This window comes from Coffea eugenioides, chromosome 4, assembly GCF_003713205.1.
Source record: "Coffea eugenioides isolate CCC68of chromosome 4, Ceug_1.0, whole genome shotgun sequence".
NCBI lineage: Eukaryota > Viridiplantae > Streptophyta > Magnoliopsida > Gentianales > Rubiaceae > Coffea > Coffea eugenioides.
In genome coordinates this window covers 17,767,879-17,779,903 of record NC_040038.1, presented here as the reverse complement: position 1 = coordinate 17,779,903, position 12,025 = coordinate 17,767,879, and the positions used below count along the sequence as shown (strand labels likewise).

The following is a 12,025-nucleotide window of genomic DNA, read 5'->3' as shown; positions in this document are numbered from 1 at the left end:
GTCACTTACAAAATATTATTGTACCAATATAGGAATCACCTGAGGTATATTAAATATTTTATAAGAATCCCATCTCCCACTAGAGATCTTTTTAATAAAGATTTCTGTCTATCATTTTGGAAGTATGACATTCGAAAAATTTAGTGGGAGGACCAGTTTGTTTTAAAGGCCAAAAACAAATTGGATCTATCAGGATACTTGCTAAGCAATTTTATTATCTTCTGCAGTTTCTAATATTTGGATATTATGGCACCCATGAACCCTCTCTCAACTATCCTTGAAAAAAATACACTCACTGGGCCCAATTTCACTGATTGGCTGAGGAATCTAAGAATTGTTCTTAATTCCGAAAAAATTGGGTATATTTTAGAGACTCCAGTTCCTAATCCCTTGCCTGAAGGGGCGACTGAGCCGCAACAAACCACTTTTAGAAAGTGGGAGGAGGATGACATGCAAACTAGGTGCTACATGCTAGCGTCTATGAACAATGAATTGCAAAGGCAGCATGAAAAGATGGGGACCGCAAAAGATATTTTGATTCACCTACAAGAATTGTATGGTGAACAATCCAGAACTGCCAGATATGAGATATCTAAGGAGTTGTTTAGAACTCGTCTGACTGAAGGAGCTGATGTGTCAGTTCATGTTCTCAAGATGATCAATATGATTGAGCGTCTTGAAAACTTGGATTTTTCCATGGATGCTAACCTTCAGACAGACTTGATTTTGCAGTCTCTACCAGATTCCTTTGCCCAATTCATTGTAAATTTTCACTTGAACAAGATTGAGGTATCGCTTTCAGAACTTCATAACCATCTTGTTACTGCTCAGTCTACGATGAAAGGAAACGGAAAGGAAGCGGCTTTAATGATTGCTTCTTCTTCTGGAGAGTCCAAAAAGAAGAAGAAGAAATCAATTAAATCTTCTCATCCTAAGCCTACAGGAGGTGTCTCTAAAAAGAAGAGCAACTTCAAGGTTGGTGCAAAATGTTTCCACTGCCAAATGGAAGGACATTGGAAGAGGAATTGTCCTAAGTACCTTGAGTCGATAAAGGACAAGGGAAAAGGAAAGACAAATGAAGGTAGTACCATTTCATGTTTCCTCAATCCTCTGTGTACAGTTAGCTCTCATTCTACTTCTTGGGTTCTTGACTCAGGTGCATCATATCATGTTTGTGCATCTTTACAGGAACTAACCAAAAGTAGAGTCCTTGGGAAGGACGAGGTGATCCTAAAGGTCGGAAATGGAGCAACAGTTGCTGCTACTGCTATAGGATCTACTTCTTTAGCTTTATCTTCAGGACATGTTTTATTCCTAAACAATGTTTTATGTCTGCCAAACACTTTTACGAATATTATTTCTATTTCGGTTTTGACTGATGTGGGATATGAATTTTTATTCAAAGGTAATATTTGTAGGATTTATTACAATAATGATTGTATTGGTTTGGCGTACAAGAAAAATGGTTTATACCACATGTCTGATGATAAAGATGGAACTGAGTTTGAGAATTTAAACGTCGTGACTAAATTTAACCTCAATCAAAAACATCTTTGGCATCTTAGACTGGGTCACATCACGGGAGACAGAATTTCAAAGATGGAGAAAATGGGATTACTCAAACCCATGGGTTCTAAACCTTATCCAACTTGTGAACCTTGTATTCAAGGCAAAATGACTCGGTTGCCTTTTGTGGGACAAAGTATAAGAGCCAATGATGTTCTAGAAATCATACATAGTGATGTATGTGGGCCATTTACCAAAGTGGCTAGAGGTGGATTTATTTACTTCATAACTTTTACTGATGATTACTCTCGGTATGGTTATGTGTACTTAATGAAGTACAAGCATGAATGCTTTGAAAAATTCAAAGAGTTCAAGGCTGAAGTAGAAAATCAGCTTGGTAAGAGTATTAAAACTCTCTGATCAGATCGAGGAGGTGAATACTTAGACACTGGTTTCAGGGAATACCTTAAAGATCAAGGTATTATTTCTCAACTTACTCCTCCAAGAACGCCACAATTGAATGGCGTATCTGAAAGGAGGAACCGTACCTATATGGACATGGTTCGCTCCATGATGAGCTATACTGATATCCCTATTTCATTTTGGAATTATGCACTTCTTACAGCATGTTATATACTCAATAGAGTACCATCTAAGTCCGTCCCTACCACTCCATATGAGATGTGGACTGGAAGAAAGCCAAGCCTTAATCATGTTAAAATTTTTGGTTGTCCTGCTCATATCAGGAAACTAAAGACAGACAAGTTGGAATCAAGATCTGTCAAAGGTCATTTTGTTGGATATCCAAAGGATTGTATTGGATATCAATTTTATCTTCCAGATGAACAAATTGTTGTCATCAGTAGAGATGCTACCTTTCTTGAAAAAGAATTTATTCAAGAAGGTGGTGCTGGAAGGAGGATAGAGCTTAATGAAATTTCACATGAGCAACAAAATGATCAGGAAAAGAATGATGTGCCTGGTAAAGAGCCAATGTCCATTGATAATAATGTCACAACACAAGAGCCTCGACGATCTAGTAGAGTGTCTCGTCCTACTCAAAGGTACGGGTATCTCCATGAGAATATGCAAGAATTATTCATACATGGAGACACTGATCATACAGATGATCCTACTACTTACGAAGAAGCTATATCTGATATAGATTCCTCAAAATGGCTAGAAGCTATGAAATCTGAAATGGATTCGATGTACACAAACCAAGTCTGGGAACTTGTGGAGCCACCCGAAGGTATAATACCTATAGGGAACAAATGGGTCTATAAGAGAAAGATTGGTTCTGATGGCAAGGTCGAAACCTTCAAAGCTAGGCTAGTGGCGAAAGGGTATCGCCAAAGGCAGGGAATTGACTATGAGGAGACTTTCTCGCCTGTAGCCATGCTCAAATCTATTAGGATTCTATTAGCCATAGCAGCGTACCTTGACTATGAAATCTGGCAGATGGACGTCAAGACAGCTTTTCTTAATGGTTACATTGAGGAAAACGTTTATATGGATCAGCCCAAAGGTTTTGTATCTGAGGGTGAGCAACATAAAGTGTGCAAGCTTAAGAGATCCATCTATGGTCTTAAGCAAGCTTCGAGGAATTGGAATATCCGATTTGATGATGCAATCAAAACGTTTGGTTTCATTAGAAATGAGGATGAACCGTGTGTTTACAAAAAGGTCAGTGGGAGTGCAGTCACTTTCCTAATTTTGTATGTTGACGACATCTTATTATTGGGCAATGACATAGGGATGCTTAGTTCTGTAAAATTATGGTTATCAAACACCTTCTCTATGAAGGATTTGGGAGAAGCGACCTATATTCTAGGAATTCGTATCTATAGAGATAGAGCGAAAAGAACTATAGGGTTATCCCAAAGTCTTTATATAAACAAGATATTGAAAAAATTCAATATGCTTGAATCTAAGAAAGGACTGTTACCTGCTAGACATGGCATTCACCTATCGAAAAAGATGTCACCTCAGACATCTGAAGATAGAGAAAGAATGGCTAAGATTCCATATGCTTCGGCAATTGGAAGTCTAATGTATGCAATGTTGTGTACAAGACCAGACATAGCTTACGCTGTTAGTGTTACTAGCAGGTTTCAGTCTAATCCAGGTTTAGAACACTGGGGTGCAGTCAAGGCAATCTTTAAGTACTTAAGAAGGACTAAAGATATGATCTTGACTTATGGAGGAGGTGATTTAAGACTAGATGGTTTTACAGATTCTGATTTTCAATCAGATGTAGATGATAGAAAATCTATCTCTGGGTTCATTTTTCTCTGTAATGGAGGAGCAGTGAGTTGGAAAAGTTCCAAACAAGATACGACTGCTGATTCTTCTACGGAAGCTGAGTATATTGCTGCATCAAATGCAGCAAAGGAAGCTGTTTGGATGAGAAAGTTCGTCACAGAACTAGGAGTGGTTCCTACCATTGAATTGCCGGTACCTCTCTACTGTGACAATAATGGTGCAATAGCTCAGGCTAAGGAACCGAGGTCTCACCAGAAGTCCAAACATATTGAGCGTCGTTTCCATATTATCCGAGTGATAATCGGAAGAGGTGATGTCAACGTGCACAAGATAGCTTCAACTGATAACGTAGCTGATCCGCTTACTAAGGCCATGACACAACGACAGTTAGATCACCATCTTGAGAAGATGGGACTCAAATATTGTATTGAATGGCTCTAGTGCAAGTGGGAGACTGTTAGCAGTATGCCCTAGAGCATTAATAATTATTGTCTTGATTAAAATAAAATGGCACTTCTTGATTCAATTATTCTTGGTTTAGATTTGATTGAATGTTGTCCATTATTATTTGTTAAGGTTCCATTCTCATGTGATGAGGATATGAGTGACGGAAAAACTTGGTACAAATAATATTAAATTGTTCCTAATCATAGGATTATTAATTGGGCAAGTTTAATCCGGAAGATTAGTCTCATATTTATTTTCTATGATTAATATGAGATATTAATGATAATAGAATGGCGAGTCTCATACCATTAAGTATGTGATACTAGAACAAATATGAGAGGCACTTGTGTGACAAGTTGGCTTGAACACTGACTAATTTAAATAATGAATCATTAGCTTATTAATGTCAATGATTCATTATTGATTGCAATGGTGCATGTGATCCTTAGACCTAAGATGACACGGTTGGCTCATTCATGGGTGGTTAAAGTCTATCAATGCAGAAAATACTTGTTCTAATCACTGATGAGTATTGGCATATGGTACCTCTAATTAGTTATGCATGGAGCCAAGTGTTTATGCAAAATGGGAGCTATTATTCCATCATGAATGGTTTGATATCTTATGAAATCTATCAATCTTGACTAAAGGAGTTCTTGGCCAAGACAAATTGATTCATGTAGATGATCAATTTTATAGTCAAGTAATTTGATAGATTAAGTCATACGATTGAGTTTTAGAGTTTGACATTATTACTAAACTGAACTCAATAGGGATATAGTAATAGAAGGATTTGTATGCAAAACAATTGCAGTCATGGTTCACATAAAAGGATTCCAATCTTTTCATCACCGGTTGGGTGTCATGATATGCTGCTAGGCATCACTCATGAACTATGTTAACTTGAGGTATATTTGGAGAACTTCTCAAGTGTTAGAAATGTTCTAACTAACGTTAATAGGCTAACGTTTATTACATTGCCAACTGGGTAATGGACCTAGATAGTCACACACAAAAAGGATTGTTTTGAATAGGAACAAAGCAATATCGTTGTTTCTTCACTACCGAAACAAAACTCCAAAATTCTGTTACCTATTGGTTTGAGTCTGTGTGGACGAACTAGAGGCCTGACGTGTGGAAGGCTTATTGCTGGAATTCAAACATCTACATCAGGCATCGCAAATTCGTCTGAACAAGTAAGTACTTATTTGTTTTGAAATATCAAGGCCTGAATCAAATTGCAACTTCAAGAAAGAAAAACAAAACAAAACTGTTTGCTCATTCCGCTGCGCAAATAATTTTTCTTTCACACAAATCACAGGACCAGCCCTACCTACAATTATTTGCCACAAATGTCACAAACCTGGACACATAGTTCGATATTGCAAATTCAACCAAAAAATCAATACTTTAGAACTAGAAGACCAGATCAAAGCCCAAATATCAAACCTTGTGATTGAGTCAGATATTGATGATTCTGAACTTTAAACAAAGACCCAAGACTCCTCAAAACCTATAATTTCATACATATTCTTGATAGATTTTCTTCTAAACCTACTAAGCCATTGACCTTTCAGAATCTTCAGACAGTTAGATTGGTAATTACTATATTTCTAAACATATTTTAATATTGTTAGTATTGATCTATAAACCTAGATCTGTATGATGAACATGGAACATATATATATATAAGCTTTAACACCGAAATTCGACAAAATGATAAAAAAAAATTAAGCTTTTATGAGTTCGATGTCTTTTTTGGCTAAAAAAGAGTTTATTGTCCAAACAGTGCAATTTTAAAATGTTCAGTAACTTTCTATACCATTTGCTTGAAATTATAATTTATCTCATCCATCTAAAACATTTTGTCAAGATATCAATCACAATTGATTCCATTCAACGAATTTTAGTTCAATTCCATCTTGCAATTACTAGAACCATAGAGGTGATCAGTTCAACGGGTTTTCAGTTCAATCACGGGTTGGACGTTTAACTATAGGTTGAGCAGTAATTATATTATATAATATAATTAATATATTTTAAATTATAAAAATAATAAATTTTTAAGTTGGCGGTTAAATCAACAATTTTTACTCGATTCACTAATTAAATCGTCAGGTCATTGACTGGTCAACCGATTTATTACTTGTCCTATCTAATTAGCGATCCAACTCGGTCCTATGGTCAATTCACCGATTTGAATCGGTCCGAGCTTTATAACTATGATCAGAACCAATCTATTTTGTTTCATGTATTGATACTACATTAGATATTATAGTAGTCAACACAAGTTGACTCAATTAGTAAGAAATTATCATTTTTTTTTAAAAAAAATTGTGTGTACATTAGATACTATAGTAGCCAACACAAATTGACTCAATTTATAAGGAAATGCCACTTTTTTAAAATAAAAAAAATCGTGTATGGTGTATCTGACCTATGGTTTTGGAGGAATGTTTCGTTTGAATCGAATCTACCAAACTTTTGGGGAACAAAAAGAAACTGTAGTTAACAACAACCAAAATACTATAGTAGACAAGACCCACCTCAGGCATTTCAGGGTTATATTATCATATTTAAAACCAGACCTTATCCTTCACCTGTGCTAAAATGGGAGAAGTGGGACTGTGGATAGGCTAAACAGAGCGTGTTTTAAGGAGGGAGAAGAAAGGAGAAAGAATAGCAAAGAATTTTCTGCTGAAACAAAGAAAGAAATGTCTTGCAATGCAACTTCACTTAGTTTTGGGCTTGGTTTCAGAACACCCAAATTCGCTTCTCCTTTCCTTCCTTCGCCGTTGCCGCTTTCCTCGTTCTCGACCCAATGGCAGCCTAACGCTCTCTCCATTGAAGCCAAGGCCGGAACCCGCAGAGAGGACCGCACTGCCCGCCATTCGCGCATCCGTAAGAAGGTCAAAAAACTGTACTTTTTCTTGTTTTTTAGCTTTTATTTTTACTCAAACTGCAATTTCATGCTCTGTAGTCATATTCCTACTGCAAATCAAAACTGCAAGAGAAATTTAACAAGGCCAAGTGACAAAACTTGTTATTTTTCCTATCCAAGCTCCAGCTCGAGCATTCCAATTTTTTGGCTCTGGCGTGCCTTTTGGGGAAGGGGAATTGGACTACTGATCATGGCTAATGGGGAGGGGGAATTGGCTAGTGGGGAAGTATCATAAACGCTGCGGCTTAAAAGATGACATACTAAAAAGTAACATATCAAGAATCAAGAATTGTGTGAAACATTGGGAATTCTGATTTATTGTGCACTACCCATTTGCTTAAATTACTAAAAGATAAGATATCAAGACTGAGGAATCGTGTGAAACATTGGGAATTCTGATTTATTGCGCAATACCCGTTTGCTTAAATTAGTAAAACATAAGATATCAAGACTGAGGATCGTGTGAAACATTGGGAGTTCTGACTTATTGTGCACTACCCATTTGCTTAGATTAGTAAAAGAAATAACACGGCTGAGGAATCGTGTGTGGATGAAATTAAGTTGAATTTTCATTTTAGTTTTTTTGTGCATTGGGAATATAGGTTGAAGGGACACCGGAAAGACCAAGACTGTCTGTATTTCGATCCAATAAGCATCTGTATGTTCAGGTAATTGATGACTCGAAGATGCATACTCTTGCTTCTGCTTCAACAATGCAAAAGCCAATCTCCGATGATCTCAATTATAGCTCTGCTCCCACTATTGTAAGTTCCCGAATTAGTTATACTGATTTACTTCTGTTATAGTAATTTTCTGTCTGCAGCTTGCATTTGAGTTCAGCTATCTCTTCAGTTTTGGCCCGCTTATTAGTTATCTCTAAAAGTGCTGTTGTCTGCTAGTATTATAGTACCGCTTTTGCTGCTGTGTTGTTCATGATATAACGCACCCTAAAAGCTCTATTAGCAATCTAATTGAAACTTCTTGCTAGGTAATATTTATCCTTTCTCAAGTCATGTGGTTGAATGTGGTGATCTGTTTTAACTGGGGGTGATTCTTTTCCTTCTTAAAACTGATCCTTTTGCTACATTGTTTCAAGAAATGGACATTGAAGTTTATTCAATGATTCTGTTGCTTAACTGTTCATGCTATTATGCTCTTGCGAAATCTGTCTAAGTTTCCCCTGCCCCTTTTGCAAAGTAATTTTATTAATGTTTTACAAATCTTTTTATGCTTGCAAAAGTTTATTGTTTTTATTATTTTTTTATTGTTTTTTACTTTTGCAATTCTGATAGATTCTCAGAACTGTTTATCACCAATTTATGACCTTAAACACCCTCATAGGACTTGGTCTCTATGCCCTTCTTTCAAATCCCTCTGCTACCCACAATTGTAAGCTTGGTTGTGATCTATTTCTTCTATGATTGATCTTAAAGCCCAAGTATGGGGTGGGGTACATTTCAAGTATTGAAGTGTTTGTTGCTATTATTCTCCAAGGGGAAGTTCAGAAAGAAGGTTTTAGTGCCCATAGTAGTTGATTCAAAGCAATTGCTTTTTCATCTTGTGCTTGTCTGAGAATAAGTTTCTCTAATAAGCATCCTACAATGCTTTTATCCACTTGCTTGAAATGACTTTGGGCCCCTTACTAAGAAAACAGACGAGTATGGTGGATCTTCTAGTTCAAAGATATTCACAGAGTGCTTGAAGGGTAAGAGATTTTTCATTACGGATCTTTGCTGAGGAGGATCAGTATTTTAAAATCACATGGTAATATTGCCTTGTTTCCTTTACAACATTTCTTGAGTTTGTATGAAAAGTTTGGAAGATCTTATTGATGTGCTTTCTTTCCTTCAACTACCACTTTTTTTTCTGTACTTTTACCCTTTACTTGACCTTTTCTTTTTTCAGAGTTGTTTACTTTGCCTTTTTTAAAATATTTGCTTTGTTGGGGTGTCATGTTATGAATTTAGAGGTACAAGGCGATGGGTAGATGCATTAGAACACTTTCTCTTTTCCAACCTTAACAATTGTGCATTTTGTTCACTTCATATCTTTCTTGATTAGCAGAAATGGTTGTGAGTTATTTTTTAAGAACTTATAATACTACCCTATAGAACTTTTTCAAGTAACTGCAGTACCAGTTTTGACAGTGGACTAAGATGCTTAGGAAGTTTGTCTAAGCTAAGTTGTATGGCAGATTGTTCAAATAGGTCAGTGGAGTTTACGAACAAAGTAGAGTTACTGTGACTTCAGACTTCCAACAGTAAGTTTGGTATTGAGTTCCTTTCAACATCACTTTCATAGTTTTGACTGCGGAGACTGCAAGAGTTAGAGGTTGTGCTTAAAGTCACTGCTTTCATAGTTCTGATAAATCTTACTTTTGATTTATGAGGTGTTAGTTATCCTCATGAACTTATTCCATTTCCACTACTTCTTAATCATCATCCCTCTATCTGACCCACAAAAAAGAATAATAAATAAAAATAGAAAACATAGGTGATATTAATGCTCTGTATTTTTAGGACAAGAAATCAGCGAACAAACAAATGCAAAAACCCAAGTTCTTCATATGCTCGATTTGCATTATCTCTATCTATTGCTACTTGCTGGTATTATTTTGATAGCCCACGCATTTGTTGGTTTAGGATGTGGCAAAGAAAGTGGGCAAAGCAATTGCAAAGTCCTGTCTTGAGAAAGGGATTACAAAAGTGGCCTTTGACCGAGGTGGCTACCCTTATCATGGACGTATTGAAGCACTTGCTGATGCTGCTCGGGAACATGGTCTCCAATTTTAGGCCTTGGATGTAGTATCAACTCTATCAACTTTTCTATTATGCCGTTGTCTTTTCACTACCCTTTCTGCAATGGTATCTCTTTGAGGTGCCTTGACTTGGATTCACTGTTTGTGCAAATGTAAGTTGTAGGGGCTTTGTTCTTCATGAACCTTTTTGCTCAAGTTATTAAAAGAAGTTGGAGATGCCCTGTGGTAAATTCATCACGTTTCATTTGCAAATTCTGTTTGACATTGCAACAAGGATTTGAGCAGTTTTGAGCAGGTTCCAGACCATGGGCTTCATTCTTCTTAGGTCACATTCACATATCCTGTCACGTGATGCAAGTACGTATGGTTTGCATCAGGGTTGTTAATTTGAATGAGAGATTTTACAAACACGAGACTGAATTAGGGAAACCTTTGCAAATCCACATTAGTTCCATTGAGTTTAGAAGAAGAAATTCAATTGTACAGATGTGTTAATACATGTAATATAGGACTGCGGTTGGGCATTAACATAAACAAGAATAGGATTATGAACTATTCCATATGTAACAGTTTATAGTTGACCGATCGTCCTCAATCCTCATCAGAAAGCAAGAGCTTCAGCACACGCTTCTGATGAGTTAAGGAGGCAATGCTAGACACTCAAATTATTGATGTTTATTGGGTTCCAAGGGATTGTAATAAAGTAGCTCATGTTTTTGCACGCTATGCTAAATCGGGCTATTTAGTTTATTCCATCTGGAATCCACCTCCAAACTTTGTAAAGCAATTGGTGCTGGAGGATTTTCAGCAAATTTAATTTAATAATAACATTTAGTCTGTTTCCTATCAAAAAAGAAAAAAAGAATATGATTACGAACTGTCTTGATTCAAGAAAATCAATCCATTGCTAATCAAGCGCATCATGCTGAAAATAGTATCACAGATTTATCTATAACCCTTTAAAAAGTGTGAATAACCCATTGATGTTTTACCTTAAGGTGTTTCCTTTACATATGTGTACATTTAGTTTATTACTGCAAATCATAGAATACGAATTAATTAGTTTTTTTTTAATTAATTAAAATTGTATCTTAACGCTCTGGATTGTGTTCAAGGAAGATGATGACATTGAGTCTTCCATGTCACTCCATCAATTTGTTACCTCTTCCTATAATATATCCTACATTAATACCGGCTAGCTTATTTGATGTAACCTTTAAAAGAAAAAAAAACTTATTATAGATGCATATAAAGTATATTATTCCTCTATTCAAGTAATCAGGCATTTCGGACATGCAATCAGAATATGACATTAGTAGCTTTTGTTCTGTGAATTCAAAAGTTTTCATGCTTCTTATTTAATTTACTAGAAACGTGAAAGAAAAATAACAACAAAATTCCTGCAAGTAGTCGTGCAAATATGTTTACTCCTTTAGGAGATAAGAGAGTAGCATCTCAATTTGAGTATGAAATAACACTTCTTAGGAAAGACTCCTACAAATTAAGGAGACAGGCAAAACAGGAAGGAAAAAGGAAAAAGAGAAAAAGAAGAAAAGGTAAATTCATGCAGAGCATGCATGGCCTTGAACTCAACCAAGAGCATCAAACACTTGTCCTAAGTTCTACATTTGCTCAAGTTGAGTTTTGCTGCATTGTCCTAAAGCTCTCCATGATCGGGTAGATCGAAGCTGGAAACAGAAGTATGATGGTAAAGAGTTAGTCTTCCATTCGATTTGTGATCGTCAGCTAGTCTTCCATTCCATGGTAAAGCCCTTCACTCGATTTGTGATCGTCAGCTAGTCTTCCAGGCAATTCCTCATGATCTTTATGCATTTTAAGTCCGAGTTATCGGTGACTAGCCAAAAATTCTTCGCTTGACCTGCCCATTATTCATGAAGGGAATTGCTGAGACTTGGAACGAGCACACGAGGCTGGAGAATGCTGAAGTCAGGAATACAAAAGTAGATTATCCTGCTGAATTCTTCGTGGTGACAAGCACGGCAAGTCCATTTATGTCTCCAAAAACCTCTCTACTCAATAACCTTCTCCCAAACAAAAAGTGTGCTGGGCTTGTGGGTCCAACCCATTTGGTGGACAAATCATGACAC

The 12,025-nt window shown here is 36.5% G+C and overlaps 1 protein-coding gene across 2 annotated transcripts; it reads left to right on the top strand.

Annotated features, from left to right (window-relative positions):
• The first annotated feature begins 6,811 nt into the window (after window positions 1-6,811).
• On the top strand, window positions 6,812-10,190 carry LOC113768132 (50S ribosomal protein L18, chloroplastic-like). 2 transcript variants are annotated; one of them, XM_027312379.1, is made up of 3 exons: window positions 6,812-7,127; window positions 7,828-7,923; window positions 9,802-10,190. In XM_027312379.1, the coding sequence occupies exons 1-3, from the start codon at window positions 6,933-6,935 to the stop codon at window positions 9,949-9,951; spliced, it is 441 nt and encodes a 146-aa protein (XP_027168180.1). In that variant the 5' UTR covers window positions 6,812-6,932; the 3' UTR covers window positions 9,952-10,190. The 2 variants fall into 2 exon arrangements, with proteins under 2 accessions (XP_027168180.1, XP_027168179.1); XM_027312378.1 differs by having other exon boundaries at window positions 6,815-7,127; window positions 7,762-7,923.
• The last annotated feature ends 1,835 nt before the right edge of the window (window positions 10,191-12,025 follow it).

Coding starts and splice junctions, on each gene's coding strand:
- LOC113768132 (XM_027312378.1), top strand. CDS start 6,933: ATGTCTTGCAATGCAACTTCACTTAGTTTTGGGCTTGGTTTCAGAACA. Junction 7,128..7,761: donor ATTCGCGCATCCGTAAGAAG/GTCAAAAAACTG, acceptor TTGGGAATATAG/GTTGAAGGGACACCGGAAAG. Junction 7,924..9,801: donor ATAGCTCTGCTCCCACTATT/GTAAGTTCCCGA, acceptor TTGTTGGTTTAG/GATGTGGCAAAGAAAGTGGG.